The sequence below is a fragment of the Hydra vulgaris genome, chromosome 04, assembly GCF_038396675.1.
Source record: "Hydra vulgaris chromosome 04, alternate assembly HydraT2T_AEP".
In the NCBI taxonomy this organism is placed as follows: Eukaryota; Metazoa; Cnidaria; class Hydrozoa; order Anthoathecata; family Hydridae; genus Hydra; species Hydra vulgaris.
In genome coordinates, this window is record NC_088923.1 from 20,720,001 (window position 1) to 20,743,710 (window position 23,710).

Sequence of the window (23,710 nt, forward strand, 5' to 3'; positions counted from 1 at the left end):
CTAAAACATGAAATGGAAAAAATTGAAAAGGTTTATTTTAGATTCAGTTTTGTATTCCAATAATATTGTAACTTCAAATTTTTTTTTTCAAAACTAAATAAACTGATAATAATTCAGTCCTGAAACAAATAAATTCGTTTTAATAAAAAATAGGATCTGAAAGATAATAATAGTTTTGAAATTTTATTGCAGTATATTATACAAACTTCTTATGCTTTATACAGTAAAAATTTTTTCGAGTTTTTGATAACATATCTCAATATGATACTTGCATTACAAAACAGAAAATATAAGGAATTAGTAAATTATGAAGAATATTCTTTTGTGTTATGAAAAATAGAGATCCACTATATGGAATTTTTTAATGGTTGTACTTCTTTTAGTAAGATTTTATATCTTATTTAAATTCTTTTGTCCACATTTCATGTGATTTGTGTTTAGAACTAAAGTAATAATTTTGAGAAAAAGTAAAAAAAATGTAAAAGGCAAGACAAAAGAGCTGATTTTCAAAATAAATATTCTTAGAAATTATTTTAAAAAATTAGCGAGCAAATATCATCAACTCCATCATAGTGTAAATCAGCTGATCAAATAAGATAAGCTGATCTTTGGTGTTGATACTCACAAAGTTTCGAAGGGAATGTCTTCTGAAAAAAGTTGTAATCCATTTAGCAAGAGCTCCATAATTGTGTTTAAGTATTTGACTAATATGTCCGGAGACATACAAACACCTAAGCAATTCAGAGTTTATGTATCTTTTTATGATGATAATGGTGATGACAATCATGATGATGATGATCATCATTATCATTATTATTTTTATCTTAAATGAATACGATTTTATGAATCTTAAAACTATAAGTCATTAAAACCCTTTTTAGGGCATAAACTCAGAGAAGAACGTATTCAATTTATTCACAGTCAAAATTGCTTCTAAATTTAGCTTCAGAAGTAAGGGTGCAAACTTTTTTAAATCAAAAAGAGTAAAATGTGTTTTCTTTAAGAATCTTGGTATTTGAATTTTTTTCGTTTAAATATTGCTGGTGATCGACTTTACGGAAACTATGATGGAAGAATGCAGAAAGTTTGAAAAGTTGATACTACTGACTAACTATGTTCTGCCAAGAAAAAAACCACGCCAAAATATTCATTATCAAAATAATTATGACTTGAGCTATCATTATCTATTTTATATCATGATTTTACTTGTATACCTAAAAGTTGGCTTTTGTTAAACAAATTTAGTATAGAAATTTAAATAGAATTTTGCGGTTTTGCTTTTTGTTTTTGTCTATCTTGTTCTTTATTGAGTATCTTTATTAGCTGGTTCTTAAAACAAAATTTTTGACAAATATTTGCAGGCACCATATTAATGTGTCCTAAATAGTAAAATAACACTGGATTTAAAAATGTTTAGATTAAAAAGTAGTACTCAAAATCTTTTATGGTCTGTAGCAAACAGACCTTGGAACATTAAATGGGTCCCTAATATTATTTCCATAAAATAGTTATAAAGCTAGAGCTTTAAAATTTCGACTTTGATAGAGCTATTCATTAGAGCTTGTATCAATTTATAAGAAACCAAAGAAATTTCTCAAATTTGCCCCATTTTGAAACAAACTGATTTTAAGAAATTTTTAAAAAAATGCACTTAATAATAATCTTGAGCTTTATTATTAACTATTTGGTTTTAATTAGTATAGTTTGTTGAAGTTAGTCGGGGTTCAGCTTCGCTCTGAATATATTTAAAAATATTTACCTACTTTCCTTGTTAAAAAATTCACCTACAACCTTTTTTTACATTAAAGCAAATTTTTATTTTAAAGTTGCTGCTACAAGTTGGATAAAAAATTTTAAATAGATTGTAATTAATCAAATTACAAGTATGAAAATGACGGTTTTTAATTCATTTTTAGTTGTTTCTACCTATGTCAAACTACTGGAAATTTATTAAAGCGTAAGAAAAACTTAAATCCAGTGGCGTAGTGAGATGGGGTGGGAATCACTTTTTATGGGATAGCAGATTAATGAAAAATTTTAATTTCAATTTAAGTCGAGAAATTCCTTTGATTTCTCTATCAAAGGATTGCTTCAGAGTTTTCTTTTTTTTATATATGTTCTATATTCTTGAGATCTAAATACTTTACAAAAGTATGGCTGCATTTAACTTTTCTTGCAAGATCTCTATGCGACTGACAAATTTATCTTTAAATCCTTTCTTTTTTTTACTTCCAGCTTCTTTTTATAAAGATTAAGTCTGCTCATAAATGCCCAAAAATAAATTGAAATGAGGACAACGATTTTAAAAAGAAACATCTAAAAATTATTGATTTTATCTTTGCTTACTCATTTCAATCCAATAACAATGATAATACTTATTACCGTTACAATCAAACAACATCGCATTAGTTTCTGTGTGCAAAAAAATTTAGTAATTTTTTTGCACACAGAAAAACAGACAGCCATTTAAAAAGTAAGTTTTTAAATGGCTGTCTGGCCATTGTCGAAACGGCCAAAAGAAATACTGAAGTCCTTGAAACTTCTTCAAGAACTTGATTCAGAAGGTCATTAACTGAATTCAGTTTTGGCACTCAAAAACTGGATTCAATCATTTGAATTCATTGTCTTGACTTCGTAAGCGATAATAAAGGTTGTTTTACTTCGTCGAATCGGCGACGAAGATAATAAAAAAAAAAGAGGATTTAAATAATTATTATATTTACCATGGCAACCTTAATCTACCAAACTTTCCACCATCTTCATGTACGGAAGATGCGAGTAAGTTATTTTCTAGCTGGAAACGCTACATTAAATGATTCGAGCTACTTTGCGATTGAATCATAATTACAGATAATAAGCAAAAACTTTCGTTACTTCTTACTTTAATTGGAGATAATACTTACGAAATTTATGAGAAAATTATACCGCAAGATACGCTGATCATATAAAAAAACGCACTCGAAGCTTTTAATGAACACTTCAAAAATGACCTTTTTTTTATCTTCCGTAAAATGGCTCAACGTGCAGATGAAACCACTCAGCAGTTTTTCGTTCGATTACATGAACAAGCTCTTAAATGCGAGTTTGCCGATAAAGATAAAGAAATTAAACAATAAATTGAGCTTAGTACAAACATTTCAAAACTTCGTAAATACAGTTTTCGAAATCCTAACAAAACTTTACAAGATTTGTTAACTTCTGCAAAAAAACTCGAACTGATGGACAATCAAATAAAAGAACTGGAGAAAGAAACGAATAAACAAAGCGAAGCAAATACAGTCAAGAAAACAAACTTACCACTAATTAGTAAAAAACCACATGAGATTATAAATAAGTCGCTGAAAAAAAGTTGTTATCGATGCGGAACTGAATTGCCGCACACTAATGCATGTTTAGCTTTATGGAAAACTTGCTACTCCTGCAAGAAAATTGGACATTTTGCAACAGTCTGTAAAAGTAAGAAACAAAAAGAACAGAATACAACAACACATCGAGAGAAATACCAAAGAAATTAACAAATCTATACGAAACCAATAAATACAATTTACAAAGATATCATTGAATCCGAAAATCCTCGTGCAAAGTTAAATCAAGGAGACTTGTACTCTGTAAATGCTATCAAGATAAATACTGACGCAGTCGAAAACTTCAAGGTGACAATTAATATAGAAAATATACCAATAACCGATTTAATAGATACTGGAGCTTCTATCAATATTCAAAACGTTAAAAGATTTGAAAAGATAAATAGTTTTATCAAAAGACCGCTTCGCCTATATAAATTTAAAACACAGATTATTACTTACGGGGAAAACAATCCAAAACTTAAAATTGAAGAGCAAATTAATGTCGTGATAGAAAGTCAAACAAAATTCCTTCAGTCTACATTCCACGTGATTAAAACACACCACAAAAATCTATTATCTGGAAACGACGCCAAATTACTCGGTTTAATACAATTGAATAAAGCTCTACTACATACTGACGTTAATGAGAAACTTTTAAACAAACAAAAGACAATACAAAATAATTATATCGACAGTAAACAACAAAATTACCATTTCATGCAGAACATTAGCAAATTAAACAATACTCGCCTTCTAAACGTTCCAAAACGATTACAATCACTTACAAAATCATACAAAAGTTCTGTTTTTGGCGGGAAAGTAGAAAAACTTTCTAACTACCAAGTTAAGTTGAAAATAAATGAAAGTATACCACCAGTTGCACAAAGAGAAAGGAGAACTCCTTTTGCACTTAGAGAAAAAGTTAAAGACGAACTTACAAAGCTTGAAGCAGAAGGAATAATTGAAACTGTAACGGGCGAAGCGACACCCTGGATAAGTCCTATGGTAATTGTTCCAAAAAATGACGGTAACCTAAGGATTTGCGGAAACATGCGAGCCGCTAACAAAGCTATTGAAAGAACGCGTTTCCCGACTCCAACCCTAGACGATGTTATTATAAAACTTAAAGACTAAGCCGTTTTCTCAAAACTAGATTTAATGAAGGCATTTTACGAGCTTGAACTTGCGCCGGAATCGAGATCAATTACTACTTTTCAATCCGAAACTCAAATTAAACGTTTCACAAGACTTAATTTTGGAATAAGTTCTGCGCAGGAGGAACTACAAAACGCTTTGCGAGAAGTTTTGAAAGATATAGAAGAAACTCTTAATATTGCTGACGATGTTTTATTAATCGCTTTAAATGCAAAACAACACGATTCAATATTACACAAAGTATTAGAAAAATTCAAACAGAGAGGTTTAACTCTAAACTTTAAAAAATGTTTATTCGGAAAAGAAAAAGTCAAATTTTTTGGATTAATATTTTCAAAATATAACAATAAATATAACCAAAAAACACTAAAGCTCTCCCAAGCTTTCTCGGGGTTATGAACTATTTTAAGCGTTTCATTCTACACTACAGCACAAATACTTGTCCTTTACGAAACCTTCTTTATAAAGATTTATAAACTTTGAGTGCCAGCGTGCGTTCGATAAACTGAAAAACGTTATGACATCAGATTCATGCGTTGGGTACTTCGATCCCAACAAAGAAACTACAGTCTTCACCAATGCAAGTCTTGTAGACATATCGGCAATCATTGTACAAAACACGCCAAATAAACAAGACTTTAAACTCATATCATATAATTCAAAAGCGCAGTCACCTGTACAACAACGCTACTCTACGCTGGAAAGAGAATGTTTAGTTGTAGTGTGCGCCTGCTAACACAGCAGGACACACCTGTTTGGAAACCCTTTTAAAATATACAGAGATCACAAAGCTATTGTGAAGGTTTTGAACAATCCAAATGCTACAGTACCACTTTGCATTGAGCGTATGACTTTACGATTACAGGGATGTTCTTTTGATTTTCACTACGTCCAAGGAAAACATAATATATCTGATTAGCCAAGTTGACACCCGGTAGACCCTTGTGACAACGAAAAGCTGACACCCGGTTGCGACAACGAAAAGCTAGAAAAATATGTCACTGCTGAATACGCATGTCCTAAAGCCCTTTCACTAGCCGATCCTATTCTACGAACACTTATAGAGTTAGTCGCCACTAATACCTGGTATAAGCTGACACATCCGAATTGTCCTCCAGAAATAAGAAAGTTTCAAAAAGAGTTACTTGCTTACCGTAAGATTAGCCAAGAACTTACAGTAAATCAAACATCAGACATTATCCTAAAAGCAAATCGAATTATAATGCCACGATCACTAGAGATTACGGTTATACAACTGGCGCATAATATTCACATGGGACTCGAGAAAATCAAAGCACTACTTAGACAGAAAGTTTACTTTCCTGGCCTAGACACTAAAGTAAAATTATATATAAAACAATGTGCAATTTGTCAAGCACTTGGTAAAGAAAATCCAACAGCCGAAGTTTGGTATACACTTAACATAGATTACCTTGGTCCTTTATCTTACGGATTTTGTTTGGTAGTTCTCATCAACCAAACATCAAAATTTTCGATTGTCGATATTATAAATAATACATCCGCTGACCTTCTTATTGATTTTCTACAGAAAATGATCGCAGTATATGGAATACCAAAAAAATTATCAGCGATAATGGACCACCTTTTACTTCATTCAAAATAAAGATGTTTTTTAACAAACTGAATATTAAGCATAAACGAATCACGCCGCTTTGGCCGCAAGCTAACTCACATGCCGAATCATTCATGAAACTACTGATGAAAACAATACGAGCAACACACATTGAACGAAGAGACTGGAAAAAGCAGTTGTACAACTTTCTGTTCTCCTACCGTACCACTCCCCATTGCACAACTCGGATACCACCATCTACACTCATGTTCAATCGCCTTACAGGTTTCACAATTAATGATCAAGCCAAGAAGAGATAAGAAAATGCTAAGTTATACAGAAAGAAATACCACGATTCAAAATACCACGCAAAAAATCCAAGTTTAAATATTGGAGATACGGTATTGATAAAACAAAAAAGATATAACAAAACTACGGCACCGTTTGAGTTTAAACCCTACACAATTACGACAAAGAACGGTACAATGATTAGTGCCAAATCTCCCGTTGATAACTCGCAAATAACTCGGAATGCTTTAAACATAAATATTAAAACATTCCTGAATTTAAATAGTAAAACATTTCATTTAAAGAAGAAGGGAAAGATGTAAGAATGTGCTCCGCGATAGAGATCTTAAGAAAACTATATTTAAGTTAATATAATTTTGTAAAAGATTATTATATAAAAGTAAGCGATAATAAAGGTTGTATTACTTCATCAAAAATATATTAAATATTTTTTCAGTTGTAAACTAAATTTGAAAAAAAAACAATTACCTGCTTAGTCAATCAAACTAATTTTTCAATATAAACTTTCTTATTAAATTATTTAATTTTACATATTCATAAAATTTACATATTCAATTTTACATATTACAATTTACGTATTAAAATAACCATATTCTTAAAATATGGACTTTTTATTATAACATTTTAATTTTGTTTTATTTTTGTTTTGAGTTAATTAAAACAATTTTAAGATTCAGTTTTTTAGACAAACTAAAATATATCGTATAAATTTTAATAATAATTTTTCTAAATTCAATTTTGATGGTATAAAAAAATATTTATTAAAGTTTTAAAGAAAGTTATATTGTAAAGATATAATAATGAAAAAATAAAAACGCAATATTCTTTTTATTTCGAGACCCGTTTAAAGTTTACTTTTGAATCGAAAGATTTTTTGAATCGGTAGACCGAGTTTTTTAAATAATGCAAAAAGAGATGCTTAAGAAAACTTTTTCTATGTGTTATCCGAGGTTTGCAGGATCGAAGTTATAAGTTTTATTTATCAACTTTGCTCCAAATAATTTATTCAAGAAATGGCTCATATAAGAGTTAACAAGTGTTAGCAGTAATCCAAAGTTTTTTTGTGGGATGGTGTCTAGATGATACTTTGCTTAATAAATGATAATTTGATCTAATTAATATTGAAAATTAAACCTATTTATTATTTAATGTTATTGATTAAAGTTTTAACAGCAACAATGTGCGTAGCAACAACGTGTTTAGCAACGTGATCAATTAAGTAGTCAACCTAAAGATAAATGAATCGCAAAAACAAACTATTATCTAATAATGAATACAAACAAATCAGTAACTTATCCAAAAAGAAATGACCGATTGTTTTAAACGACTGTTAGAAACCGAACGATTTCGAATTTAAATTTAAATTGTCTATAACTAAATATAAAATGTTTTTTGAAGAACAATCTCTTGTTTCAGTGAGTGTTTTTTTTTTTGGCTAATAATCTTAAATTGTATTTCAAATAAACATGAAAGAAATATGGTGAACTCTTTATTCAAATCAATAAATTAAACTGTAAGATCTATTTGATTTTCTGTTCTATCTAGCCATTTCGTCGCCCTTTTTTTTTCTGGCGTTGCATCAATTTTTAAAAGACCCAACAGAGTAAACTCTTATGATGAAGTTGTTACCGTAGTATCTCAGATATATAAACATTCAGATATTGATTTTACCGTTAGCAATAAACATATCGTGAATAACTAGTTTAATAATTAATAGTTCGTGCTAATTTTTTCAACTTCAGTTCAACATTTTGCTCACAAAGAAGTTTAGTAAAAAAAAACTTCGTAGATAAAAAGCAATTAGGAAAAAATCAGCCATGTTATCGCAAAACAGTCTTCGAAGAAAACCGTTAGTATATGGAGAAACGAATAAGGACGACGCCAATAAGTCAGAAAACACAACAAATGTTCCACCAACAAGACCTAACCAACAATTAACTCTACGAAGTAGCAAATCTTTACAAAGAATTACGTTAAATAACGCTTACATGAGCATTCCTTACCAAAATATTAAAAGAGAGTTTTCTTCTAAATCGAATCGAGAAAATATAATTTATGCTCATAGGCCAAGTATTGTAAACCTTTCAGGACAGGGTTTAGATAACGCAAATGAAGATAGAAAAAAGAAAGAAGATGACCCTAGAAAAGAAAACGTTACTAAGGTTTCTTTACTTTTTTTTTATTTCGCTTATTTTTTTTTATCTTAACCTTAAATATATGTGATATAACCTTAATAATACTTTAATAAAAAAATAATACCTATAATGTTTGCTTTACTTTAACAAAGTACTTGTAAAAAATAATAACTGTCATGTTTGCTTTACTTTAAAAAAGTACTTTAAAAAAGTATTTAAAAAGTTGCTTTACTTTAAAAAATGCGTTAAAATTTAATTTTTCAAATTTATTTTTATAGTGTATTATTCTATAAAATATTTAATTTATGTTATATATTTTCATTTTTAATTATTTGAAGTTTTCTATTTCTTCTTATAATAATACTCTCTAATAACTAATTTTTTATAAACAAAAAACTATTGATAGTCAACTTAAATTTGCACATGAACATCATAATCTTAAATGAATTAATTTCTTTTTTTCTTTTTTTTTGCGCATAATAACAAAATAAAAATTATTCAGAACTGACAAACTTTTTAGCCTTTCCTGGTACATTTTCAATCTATTAAGATTTTAAAGATTTTTCGGGTTAATAAACCTCTTTCAGTCAAAAAATAAATTAAAGCAAGATGAATCAAAAATATTCTAAGAGAACAAACTTGGAAATGAATTTGTTGAAATTGTTTAGCTCCTCTCAACTAAAGTTGCATTTCAAGTTTCCATTACTTAATTTATAACCTGTACAGTAGAAAATTTACAGCTCCTTAAGCGAAAATTGGAATATTTTCAAAAATATTTATGCTGGAATCAACATTTTTGCGAATAAACAATATTTAGTGATCACTACTCATGATCAACTTAGATATTTGGGCAACTGAAAGTTTTTCTTAAAAACACAGAAGTTTTAAAAAAGTAGCAAAATTGCTCATATTACTCAGACCACTTGATAATATGAGCACTTTGAATTAGCTCAAAAAAACAATATTAATTAAGTAAAAAAATACCAACATGACAATTAGAACTAACTTTTGGAATATAATGATTTGTTATTAACAAAACTTATTATCAGAAGATCAAATTTTAATTAAGACAATATTACTTTGTTTTCTGCAACAACAACAAAAAAAATTAGGGTGGAATGCAAGAAGCGAACTTGAGTCAAGTTCGACTTGAACTTTACATTGTAACCAATAGCAGCAGAGTATAAGTTTTCCCCTCAAAAAATACTCTGCCGCTATTGGTCACAAAGTAAAGTTCAAGTCGAACTTGACTCAAGTTCGCTTCTTGCATTCCACCCTTAGCTCGTTATTTTTTCAATTTTATTAACTCACACCTTTGAATAATAAAAATACAAATTTTTTGAATTTAAATTACAGAAAAATATTTAGTATTGTAAAAATATTAAAATTTTTCACTGTTTTTATTCAAAAATCAATTAAAACCACTGCGATTATAGGACTTTAAACTAGGTAATTTCAATGAAAAACACTGGGTAATTTGAGCATGCTCATATTACACAAAAATGGCATCTTTAAATAAAGTCAAGGCTAAATGTTTTTATGCATTGCTTTTTAAACAAAAAATGAACGTATTTTTAGCTAACAGATTTTTCTTTATAAAAGTTTTTATTTCTTTTTTGGTGCTCGATTATTCGTGTCTTTAAATGGCACTAGTGTAGGTCTTAGTCATGATATTAACGATCTTTTTAAAGTTCTCAAACGCAACTTGTACATATTTTATACAACGTATTTAAACTTCCTTATATTGGAAAAATATCTGATTTAATCAAACATAGTCTAAACGCAATCATTAAAAGATATTATAAATCGGTCACCGTATGATTGGTTTTTACTCCATTTAAAGTTTCAAAATTTTTTCCGCAAAAGATCTCTTTCCTACAGACTTTAATTCATTCGTTGTCTATAAATTTGAATGCGCATGCTGTATTTCCTGTTATATTGGCGAAACTACTCGCCATTTAAAGAAACGAATAACCGAGCACCAAGAAAGGGATAAAAACTCACACATTTATAAACATATTCACTCAAATGAAAGCTGTTTTAATAGCTTTAATCATGCTAATTTTTCAATTTTGAATTCGGCCTCCTGCAAATTTATAATAAAACTCAAAGAAAGCGTGTACATAGAGTGGGAAAAACCCACTATTAATAAACAAATGAACCATGTAAAAATGACAGCTTCAATCTCGTTCCTTTTAACATTACCAGTTCTTTATTCTTTTTTTAAAACATTTGTTACAATTTTTAATTGCATTTTTTTTGTATTTTTTTATTAAAAGGTCTCTATTAATTCAACTTAATTTTAATAATTTCATTTAAGCATTTTAATATATTTTAACTGATTATGGCTATGATATAGTCAAAACATTGTCTCATTTATTAGAATATATATATATATATATATATATATATATATATATATATATATATATATATATATATATATATATATATATATATATATATATATATATATATATATATATATATATAGTTTTTATTTTGCAAATAATTACTTGGTTTCCTTCAAGACCCTTTTTGAAATACTTGGTAATAATAAAAAATATTTAGGATCTAGCTATTGTAGTAGCTATAGATATGTCTTATGGTAGCAAAAGACGTGGACATTTTGTATATTTGTTTTTTTTAAAATCAGTTTATCTTTATTATTCATTTCTAGTTATGCGAAAACCAACCTTAATGGTTTATGTCTCAACTGAGTTAACATTTTAATAAATGAATAAAACCAGTGACAAATCATTAAGGTTTGTTTTAAAAAAAACAACCTCTTAAACCTAAATTAAATGAAAAGTAATTTGGTGCCTAAATTATAATCAGTTTTCAAATTTTCAGGCTTCAAAAAAAACTTACTTGAATTAAACAATAGTTTAACAAGTTCGAATAAAATTATTTTGCGTTTATAGTTGAAATTTCTCTTTTTTTCTTTTTTTCTCTAACTTTTCTCAAACTTTTGTTGCGTTTGAAGTTAAATTTGATTTCAATTTACAGATTGAGTAATTTAAAATGAAAATAGATTGAGTAAAATAGTTGATAAAATAATTAATTACTTATTTCATTATTTATTATTCATTTTCAAATTATATAAATTAACTTTTTGTAATTATTTAATTAATATTTACGAGGAGTTAATAAACATTCACAACCGTTTATTGACATGAGCAACATAATATTTATGAATTAACATAAATTTTTAGATTTATGAATATACGAATTTATCCTAATTTGGCAGTATATGCATTTTTCAACAGAAAATAAATTAATTATTAAACATTCTGAAACTTTACAGAACGGGAGTAATTAAATCCCATATTCAAATATGAAGCAATGAAGTCTTATAAAGTTTACCCCCGTTTGAAAATCACGCTTAGTAACAATATTTTTTTGAATGAATAATAAAATATGAAAAAAATTTTTTTTTTTTGCAATTCACTGAATTTTATAACGTTTAAAATGATTAATTTACTCTTGACTGGCTTAAAAATACATGTTTAAAGTCGATGCTAAACTTAATTGCTAAATGCTAAACATAGCCTTATAAAAACTAAATTATAGTCGACGCTATGGTTATGAAGACAAACGATAATAAGCGTAGAATAGATCTATTAAAATATCGTGAAAATAATTATCACGGAAATATTTATCGTGGAAATAATTTCCAGTATGAGTTGCCTCCACTAATAAAAATTACAAAAGGTTTGTATAACAACGAGTACTCGCCAAGAAACCAAATATTAACTGATCGTAAAATGTTCTTTAACAACAAAATACCAGAAAAAAATAGCCTAATTAAAAGTATGGACCTTGCTGGCCTCTCAAACAAAAATCATGCTAATCATGTCTATAAAACAAAAACAGCATCAGGCTACCTCACTGATGTAAGTCGAAACGAAACTTTGCAACATTGTTCAATATAAATGGACAAATCTTGTTTATATGTAACTTACCTATATGGATACTTATTTATATATTAATGAATGTGAATACTTTTTTAGGGTGTACTATCTCAGCGGACAATAAATCCAAATGTTTATAACGATGTTTATTCACGACGTATTTATGGAAATGCAATAAGATCTACAGTAAGTGACATACCATGGACCGAATACGCAAAAAACCGTCGGCTGATATATGAATTAAACCCTGAAAATCCATCGTCCTACATGAAAAACGGGCGTATGAGTAAAGAAAATAGCAACGATAAAGTTTGCACATTTTATCAAAGTTTCGAAAGCCAAGAACCCGTTTTAAGGATTGTTATCAGCGAATTACGTTTTCGAGATATGAACGATTTTTTAGATGAAGTTTCAAAACTTGTTGGGCTTAGAGCGCGGGAAAGGTTTGTGCATACTCCCAGAGGTAAATAACTTGCTAGTTCATTTTCCTTATTTGACAGAGAGAGAAAAAATTATTTAAAAAATTACCTAATCTATATTTGTTGACAAGGTTACTAAAAATGAATACGACAATTAATTTTTAAAATGTTAAGTATCCACAAAACCGGCATTTGTTCCATAAAAGACGTCTTTTGAATGTTCATAAGACTTCTTTATAGGACCAAATACTGAATGGGCAGATTAAGTACTTGGATTTAAGGATTATGCGTAATTTTGGGGGGTTTCAAAACACTATATTTGACTGATGCATAGTTTTTATATATTAGTTTAAGTATTTTTACAAACTTAAAAAGCTGGTAACGTAGAGCATTACACATTGTTTATTAACTACTAGGTGATATTGTTAAAAATATTAGCGAATTTGAAGATTTTGGGGTGTACTTTTTTGGACCTGCTTACATATACGATTTATCAAGATACGACAGATTCCGAATGCAACATACACCTGATCTTATTGATTCTGATTTTGAATCAGAAGCAAAAATGGTTAGAAAAAGTTATTATTTTTAGTATTAAAGTTTGGGTATTTAGGCATATATTCTAATTAAAAAAATGTTTTCATATCTTTTTTTTCTTTTAGGGTCCATTGAAAGATTCTCAATACTACTCAAGAGGAAGAAGAACAAGAAGAATTAATATTGAATCAAATACTTCTCCGTCGCGAAACATTTCTCTTATTATTGATGAGCTGCATCACCAATCAATAGAAAGTTTACTTCAAGAGTGTTCAGTAATACTAAATATTCCAGGTGGAAGAGTGGAAAAGATATGTACACGTCGAGGAAGAATGGTAGCTTATATTTGAAACAAATATTTAGAAAAATCATCTTCGTTTAAAAAGTTTTTATGTTTTAGACTAGAATAGTTAAATAGCCAGTTCAATAAATAAGACTAGTATGATTGTTACATAACTGGTTTGAACTTTATAATATAAAATATTGTTTTAGGTTACAAGTATTAGTGAATTTTTCTACGGACAAGAGGAAGACTACATTGCCGTGATTTCATTTAAAAGTACAGCGAATGAAGAACCTTTTATTAATTCACAAAGAAACGAAACATTTAAAGATCCAATGAGAGGGTCATACGATCCTTCAAAGCAAAGACGCACATCAATCGACTTTTTGTTATCTGAAAATCAAAAGAAAAATGAGACAAGTAAAATTAAATCTCAAACAGATAGAGACGATTTTTACGGCGACAGTAAGTTTTTTTTTTAAATGCAAAGTGTTGAGTATAATTCAGAATTATTGTAATTGGAAGAAATAGATTAAGCAAATGTTTTTTTTTTGAGCGTGTCCTTTTTATTTTTTTAAGGTCGGCTTTATAAAAAAGTTAGCATGCAAATTGGAGAAAAAACTATTTCGTTTGATCCTCCATCTTACAATTTGTACAACTCAAAACCTGTTAACTCCCTATTAGATCACATGGAGCTTGAATGGATGTATCTTTTCAACTTTAAATACCTTATTTAACTAAAAGAAAAAATTCGTTTTATGTATTATTTCTATTTTATTTTCTATATAATATTATACAAATATTACTTGGTTCTTGAGCTTGTAAATTTAAATCGCCATGACACTAAGTAATATTAGTCTATATAAATATATTACTTTTTAACAGTAATGCTATTAATGAATAGATTTTCATTTCAGTTAACAATCTCTCCTTGAAGCTTAATTAATTAACGCAATTTGTTAAAGTTTTAACATAAATAAAGTCATAACATAACATAATTAACATAACGTAATTAATATAAAAAGTAACGATTGGTTGTTACATAGTTACATTGGTTGTTGCATAGTTACACAGATTGTTTAATATTCATAATGCGCATTATGAAAATATGGGTAAACTACCACATCATTAATGGGTAATGAAAAAATGGGTAAACTACCACATCATTAATGATTTGGTAGTTTACCCATTGCTATAAAAAGTCTCAATAGTTCTTAATTTTTACATATTTTCTTTATTGTTCCTTATCACTGTATATATTCTTTATTGTTCTTAATTGTTATATACATTCTTCATAGTTCTTGATTGCTATATTATTGTTATAAATATTCCTTATCGTTAACTATTTACTTCTATATACTCTTAAACGTTCTTTTTTGTTATAAATCTTTATTCTTACACAATGTTACACCAATTCTACCTAATCCATGGATTAAGAGTCTCTAGAAATTTTTCAAATCTCTGACTTTCGGAAAATATTGTGGCGGAGACCCATTTTTTTGTAAAAAAATTCCGACGAATAACAATATAGATAATGCAGTAAAATTTATTTACACTTTTTTTTTGCCGATAAAAAAAAATTTACAGTCGTAACTTATAAAAAAATAATTACATGACCGGGGCTAGAAGAAGACAAATTTAGTCTTATCATTAAGTCCCAAAAAATGCGTCATTACTAGACAAAATATAGTTTGACAATAAAGTATAGCTTCAATGTATATATCTCTGATATATATTATAAGAGAAAATTTAAATATATCGCATATCGTTTAAAATTTATAGTTTTTCAAAAAATAAGATATAACAACTGCTTTGTAAAATAAAAGAAACAAAATTTATTAAAATATTAAATGACAAAAATAACATTTAAGAATTGGTTTGAAAAATAAGAAGATATGATTTTATATAAAAACATTTTATTGGTAGAGCATTTTATAGTTTAACTTATTTAATTATATTTATAATACTTTTCATTGCTAATTAAGTAAAAGCAAATAAACAGTATAAAATAATAGTAAAAGATTAATAAATAACGCAAAAATAAAAAATAAACTTCATTTAAAATTATCATTTAAATAAAATAATTTAAATAAAAAATAAATTTCATTTAAGATTATCATTTAAAATGATAAAAATATATGTACAATTATTGATTAATTATGCATTAGTAATCTAAAGTAATTAATTAATTAACTAATAATTATTGATTTCTAATATAAAGAAGTTTTATTAGAAAAAATTTAATTCATTTTCAGTTAACAAAAGTAATTGCTTAAGTTTTATTTTGAATTGGTTTAGAGAATAAACAAGATATGAAAGTATGAAAGTATGAAAGGAAAAAAGTATATATTTTTTTACAAAATAGTACATATTGGCTCGTTGATGAAATTTTCTCAGACAATGATAAAACTTAAATATCAAAATAATTTTTTGAAACACTCAAGTATAGATGGTTAAGTATAAAAATTTAGATGGTTAAGTATGGAAGTATAGATGGTTAAGTATGGAAGTATAGATGGTTAAGTATGGAAAATTTACAAAATTGTTCTCAACCATAAACTCGACTACCTTTAAAATCAAGTGTTTTTTTTTCGTTTTTCAATGTAGAACAAGCAAAATCATTTATGCTATTAGAAATTCTGAAAATAACGATGTTCAAATATTTACGTTTCATCATTGCCTTAGAACATCACATCTTTTTTAAACACTACATAGAAATGTGGGACTATTAAAAAATGTACTTTACAAGGTGCATTTTTTAATAGTCCCACCATAGTCCCAGTTGTTATAACAAACGGTTTAAAAAAATGATTTAAAAAAACCGCTTATAAAGACCATCAGAAAGACCTTTGATATTTTCAGCAGCAATTTTAGTCGCCATTCTTAGAATTTTTCAAGATGATAATTTTAATTAAATAGGTGGAATAATTAAGAAAGTTAAATGGAACAGCATAACTAATATAGTATAACATAACATTTAATTATATAAATAAATAGTTAAAATAAACGAGAAAGTAAAGAAGTTATTTTATAGATTAATCAACAATATTACGTAACCGTAATAAATATTGCATAACTATTTCCATAACTAAAACATAACCAGATACGGCTATAACGGTCGAAATTGCCGTAACAACATATTTATTTTACCTTCAGAAGAAGTGGTTTATTTTGTTGCAAAAATTGTGGTCATGTATAACATGACACTTAAAAAGCAGCGATTTTACGCAGAGCATACTGAGGAGATACGGTGTATAGCACAACATCCAAATGCATGGATATTTGCCACTGGTCAAATATACGGCGGAGTTGCTGGTCATATTCGCATTTGGGATTCCAAATTATTATTTACACGAAATATCATTAAATTTGACGATATGTTATTGTCTGTGGAATGTTTAGCCTTCTCCCAAGTACGTTTTTTGTTTGTTAAACGTTTTTTAAATGTACACGCTAAAAAAAAGTTGTTTTTTCTATAACAATTATTACTTCTAATGTTATAAAGAGAAGCTCTTATATTTTAAGAACAAATAATGTATTCAGATAGAATCGTATAATCTAATCTCAAATCTAAACAAAATTTGCATATTTAACTTTTAATTAAAAGTTTATTTATCTTGTATAGGGTGATCATGGAACCTATCTTGCTACTATCACTACGTCAGGTCAAGAGTGGAATCTTCATGTTGTACAAGAGCCAGTTCCTGATTCTGATGAAATTGGGGATTTAGAAGAACTAAATATAGTATCGAGTGATCCTTACAACGAAATTGAATTAGCATTGATGTTCGATCCCTCGGATAGTAACACTCTGATTTCATGCGGTAAAAATCACGTTTTCTTTTGGAGTATTTTGAGTGATCGTCCTCAATACGAAACAGGTCATTTTGTAGGCTATCAAATTCCTGATTATGTCACATGCATAGGTTTTAACCAAAAAAATGAATTAATTACGGCCGATTCAAATGGGTTTTTGCACCTATGGATTAAAGGTGAAAGAAGGACAAATACTATCATTAAAACTAGCCATACTGGAAGTATTATTGCAATGCAAGTACTTTCTGGTGGGCTAGTGATTACAGGTGGTGGATCTGACAGAATGTTTACTCTTGTTGATTGCGACTCCGTCATTCCTACATTGGGAGAAGTCCAACTTTCTGCTCGTTATGGTGGAATTGTAGCAATCATACCAGATAAATACGCTTTTATAGGATCAGACATTGGCAATCTTCCTTTAATACTAGGTACAAGCACAAACAACTTACTTATTGGTAACTTAAAAAGTGAATTTGAATGTCTGTTAAGAGGTCCATGTGACATGAATACCGTTATCACTAAACATCCGAATGAACAATCTTTTCTTATGGGAGGTTCAGATGGTAACATATCCTTGTGGAAATTAGATGATCATACTGAGGTATGGGATTCAAATATATCAGCTTGCTGTTGCGCGGCTGCTTTTCATCCCTATGCTGAGGTACTGGCGATTGGAACTACATCAGGTCGTTGGATTATATTAGACGCTCAAAATGCTCTTCATTTAGCATCATTTCAAACCGAACGATCAACAATATCTTGTTTATCGTTTTCGCCCGATGGAAAGTTCATAGCAGTCGGAAATGAGATGGGAAAAATTTTTGTATACCAATGTCTGGATGATGGAAAAACGTATCGTTACTTAAGCTGCACCCAAGTAAGTTTTTAAAACCTTTTATTAATAAAGCATCACAAATTCATATTTTTACATTACATCGTTACTTAAGGTAAGGTTTTTGCTCCCATGGCAACTTTTGTAATAGTAACTTTACCTTCTTTTTTTTTTTACATGTTTTAAAATTATTTTTCAGCTTATTTTTATGCATGTTTAAATTCAGCTTATTTTTATTTCAGCTTATTAAATTTCAGCTTATTTTTATGCATGTTTAAATTCAATTTTTTGATATGAATACGTGTTATATATACTTATTTTCATCTATGTATCGCATTTACCATTATTATTTATTTATAATCAAAGTTAGAAATTTAATGAAGTATAAAATTAATTAGGAAAAAGTGTACCCTTAAACCTAACCTTAACCTTATCCCTTACCCTAACACAACCCAAACTCATTATTTAATGAATTTAAGTTTCCCTGCATTTTTTCTTTTGACAGTTGATGCATGTATTTTCTTTTTGTAAAAAAAAATATAAACTTATAAAGACAGTTTAAATGAAAAAAATTTGCTCACGGAAACAAAATATTTTTAGGGAAATGTCTTTACATCTTTTTTGATCACATATGTATTAATTTTTTGCATAAGCTGTACCCAATGATAGAAGTGGAAACATTAAACACAAGTTTGCAATAACATAAGTATCGAAAATTAAAAAAAGATTTATTTAAAAAAATTAGGAGTAAAGAAAAAGATGAAGTAAATGAAGATATTTTATACTTTTAAAGTCATCTATGTGCAAGCTTAGCACAAATTTGCATCCCCGCCATCTATCTAATCCCACCGTCCATCCGCCATCTATCTAACCGCACTATCTATCTAATCCCACCATCTATCTAATTTAGCCTAAGCTTCTATGCTAGAAAACGTCCAATTAAGGGGCCACGTTTAAAACAAAATTCTTGATGAAGTAGCTCTTTTTTAAAAAACGGGTCTAATTACTTTAGAAATAAACTAAAGGATTTTAATCTAATCCAATTTTACAAAATTTAAACTTTAATCTAATCCAATTTTACAAAACATTGAATCATTTAGAGAAATTCATTTTCAATTTCAAATTAGTTCTTAAATCAGTTTTGACTCTTTATTGAATTTGAACTAACTTGTATATTGCTACAAGAGACTTCAATCAGGGAACCAGAATACATTATTTTCTTGCAAAATAAACAATTTTCATTCATTAGATAACTCTAAAATTTTCAAATGTGTAGCAATCTTAAGATTTCAATATTATTAGACTCTTGGTACAATAAAGACTAAGAGTTTTATAAAAATTGTTACAAAATCTATTTAAAAACTGTGCTGAAGTTTTGACTGAATTGAGCAAAATAAACTAATTATACATAGTTATTTTCTAGAAAAATCTTGATTCGGCAATTTTATCGGTAGACTGGACCGATAATGGATTATTTTTCCGTTTTACAACTTCGTCAGCTATTGACTACTTTAACGTCGAACAAAGGAGTTATGAACGCAGAAGAGTAAAAATACGAGATTTAAAGTTTGCGACACAAAGTGGGGTAATTAGTTATGAAACTATGGGAATATGGAGATGTTTGGATCCTAAAACAACTTACACTTCTGGTTGTAAATCCAAAAGCGGCGAAATGTTTTTGGCCGGAACCAGTGATGGAAACATTCGAATGTTTAATTTTCCATGTGATTCTTTAATGGTAAGTTATGTTATTACAATGAATAAATAACACTTGAAAATTGAAGCGTGAGTTACAAGATGATATCCGAATGATTTTAATTTAACCATTTCTGGGTATTCGTAAAAAAGTTTTTTCTTTTTTTTTTCTTTTACGATAAACTTTTAATTTGATAAACAAAAGCTTACAAAAAATAACTTTTATTTTTAATATATAAAAGTGAAGTTAAATTGGCTCAATATATCACTTTAAAACGTTAGCACAAGCAAAATGGACTAATTTGATTAAATTTATCTATTTAGCCACTTTTCAACGAAGTAAACATCCACAGTGGCGCATTAAAACAAGTTTTATTTACTTCATACGATTCTCGAATTGTCTCGGTGGGTCAGCAAGACTATTGCATCGCGCAATGGAAACTTGTTTCAGATAAAAACGTTGTTGAGAAAAGCGATAGCATTAAAAGTGAAATCGTTCCTAATAAAAATAAACAGCCAATCTATGATCTCCAAGACCAAAAACCTAATTTATTAGACCAAAAGAAAGAAAAAAACCCAAAAGTTCCACAAAAACCCAAGGAAAAACCAAGAGATACAAGACCAAATAGACACAACAAAAGAAATCCACTTAAAAATAGCAAAGACTACGAAGACAAAAAGGATGAACAGAATTCACTTGGTAATGACAAAAACATCCCTTCAAGTGTTGTTTCAAGTAAAGAAAATCCAACTAAATCAACAGCTCAAAAAGATGATCCAAAAAATTCCAAAATGTCTTCCAAAAGCTCAGTAGAATATGTAATGAAACTCGCGGACGATTAGTATGCACATCTTCTTGGAGCAGTTAAACATTGATAAAAAGTCAAACTAAATTAATAACCAAAAAATAAATATTATTCTGGTTATATAAAAATCTTATTTTGATTTTTTTTTTTAGAGCACATTTATTTTTTAACAATATTTCTTTTAAAATTAAAGCAAATTGAGTCTGCGAGTCGTTATAATTAGCGCATTTAAGTTTAAGTCTGGTCAGCAAGTCTTCCAGCAGACTGTAAATTAAGTATTAATATTCTATAGATTTATATATGTATTACTTTACTATTGTTTCAGTATATACTATAATCTGTTTTAATAAATAGTGAATAGTTATATAAATAACAAAAATTGTTAAATAAGATAAATAAAATATAAAAGGCATAAAGTATTTGGAAAGATAACATAATAAAGTCTAAATAATCTTTTCAACTCTTTTAGTTCCCCTCATCCCCGCAACGTTTAGATTGGACGTCGAGTTCGACCACTACTATACACAATATATAGATTGTTAGTATTGGCTGTTGTTAGTTTTACTATTTTATTTACTTTTGAACTATTTTTTTTATATTTAATATCATTTCATTTTATATTTCTTTTTTTTTATTTATAAATGTTTTTATGATTCGTTTATATAAATTTATATTTACATTTTAAATCATTTTTTACTATTTAAACTAGTTAAAAAAATTTTATTTTATAAATTGTAGTAGGAGTAGTTCGTCATAGATTTTCTGACACTTTGTAATAAGGGGGCAGAGGTAGTTTAAATTTGTGACGTCGCAGCTGATTTGAACTAGCTCTGTAATTTTATAGAACTCTAAAGTTTCTGCAACTTAAATTTACAAATGTTTTATCAATGCAATGGCATTGTTAAAGGTGTACCCAAGCTTTTCCTTTTTATATTATATTATATATATATATATATATATATATATATATATATATATATATATATATATATATATATATATATATATATATATATATATATATATATATATATATATATATATATATATATATATATATATATATATATATATATATATATATATATATATATATATATATATATATATATATATATATATTGGGCTTCATCAAGAACAATCCTGCCGTTTCGCGAAAAGCACATATTTTATTGTATTTATAGTGTTTCTCTAATTTTTTTTCAAACTTTTTATTTTTAACATTTAATGTTATTATTATTTCCCAAATCTTCTTTTCAAAAGGTTTTATGAAATACTAATGTTGATCATGTTGATACATATATTGCAGATTGATAAGATTTCTTTTCGTCAAGGCTCCTCTGACGTTGATTCATCCGCGTGTTTACCTGTATGTACCTAAGTAAACTTTGGAACAGTTTCATTTGATCATATAGGTTCCAGGCTGACTTATACTAGTAGTTTTGATTTTTTTTTTGATGTTAATAAAGATCTTCAAATTTGGTTTTGATTTAAATACTGCTCTTTATCCTGCTTTTAAGTTTTGGTGAAGGGCCTAGTACCCATTGTAAGACAGGAAAATTGTTGCATTCTGATGGAATTGTATTTTTATTTTGTCTTTTTTGATGAATTTGGCGTGCAATACTCCTCAATTGCATTTATTGGTATCCGCTTTCAATAAAAGTTTCAGTTAAAAAATTTATTTAGTTTTGCAAATGAGGTTTACTGCAGATGGAGTCAGCCCCGTGAAGAAATCCTTTAAATATAGCGATTAAAGTATTCGGATTGTGATTTGAATGCGGTTTAATCATGATATGGTATGATATGGTATATTTTAATGTTTTTAAATCTTCCATCTACTAATGCCATGAATTTATACTCCTGCACCTACGCTATCGCTATGGTTATTTATCTTAAAGTGGTTTTAGCTGCTGTTTTAACGCTCTGCTCTTTATGTGAAGTGTCGGTTAAGGTCTTGCCGAAAGTAGATCAACCAGTTGAGGGGGCTGCAGCTGACCCAGCATTGATTGATGCGGGTTAAGATTATTTAGCTAGTTTGCTTAGCTGGTATTAGATCAGTTTGTGTTTTAATGGTTGAGAATCCACCTTCTACTAATACCATGGATTGATTACCCTTTTCTCACTCAACCTGAGTGAGTCGTTTGTAATTAAATTAATTCATTAATTAAATATTTATATCAATTTAAAATAGAATAAAATTTTGTAGATAAAAATAAAAAAAACCTTCAAAGATAATTATAACTTCAGATTTTATTTATCTATTTCTTCCCCATTAATTCGCCTGCCGAGAACCAAGAGACCGTTTGACTTTTTTTTCTGTTTATTACTAAAAAATGTTCTCTATGAGTCTGTGTTTTGAGTGATTCTAGTCACAAAAATCATAAAACTAAGGTTCATATTAAAAGAACCAGAAGGCCGTATGTCCGAAAAAGTGATGACTGCTATTATCAACTGGCCGTATCTTCTTTGACCAATCAGATCAGTCAAGACTTCGTTTACGCTGTTACAACCACTAAAACTCTATTTTTTATCAATAGAATGGCGTACCATGAAACTACTGATGAAGTCTTTCAAAGGCACGAATATAAAGATAGAGTTCTCTAAATTATATAATCACAAATTGTTGAGACTAATCAATGCTTACTACTTAGTTCTATATATTTAATATATTATAATTGTTAAAATTGTTATTATTATCATATATATATATATATATATATATATATTATATATATATATATATATATATATATATATATATATATATATATATATATATAATACCTAATAATTAAGAAATTTAATGGAACAAGATGTTTACATTCAATTACAAAATAATCTTCAATTCAACTACTCTGAATTTATCTCTGTTATTCAATCACAACATAT

At 28.0% G+C, this 23,710-nt stretch overlaps 1 protein-coding gene and 1 long non-coding RNA gene across 3 annotated transcripts in view; one reads left to right on the plus strand and one right to left on the minus strand.

Moving 5' to 3' along the window:
- Positions 1–8,708, minus strand: part of LOC136079642 (uncharacterized) — a 12,581-nt gene extending 3,873 nt beyond the window's left edge. Inside the window, exon 1 of the long non-coding RNA XR_010638102.1 lies at positions 8,644–8,708. This is a non-coding gene — a long non-coding RNA (uncharacterized LOC136079642). The remainder of the gene's footprint in view (positions 1–8,643) is intronic.
- LOC100214794 (echinoderm microtubule-associated protein-like 1) lies at positions 7,598–21,269 on the plus strand. 2 transcript variants are annotated; one of them, XM_065795740.1, is made up of 11 exons: positions 7,598–7,799; positions 7,930–8,546; positions 12,533–12,896; positions 13,269–13,420; positions 13,515–13,724; positions 13,882–14,137; positions 14,252–14,378; positions 16,776–17,085; positions 17,298–18,365; positions 19,744–20,058; positions 20,340–21,269. In XM_065795740.1, exons 2-11 carry the CDS (start codon positions 8,202–8,204, stop codon positions 20,856–20,858), a joined length of 3,666 nt encoding a protein of 1,221 aa, XP_065651812.1. In that variant the 5' UTR covers positions 7,598–7,799; positions 7,930–8,201; the 3' UTR covers positions 20,859–21,269. The 2 variants fall into 2 exon arrangements, with proteins under 2 accessions (XP_065651812.1, XP_065651813.1); XM_065795741.1 differs by lacking the exons at positions 7,598–7,799; positions 7,930–8,546 and adding an exon at positions 11,853–12,415.
- The last annotated feature ends 2,441 nt before the right edge of the window (positions 21,270–23,710 follow it).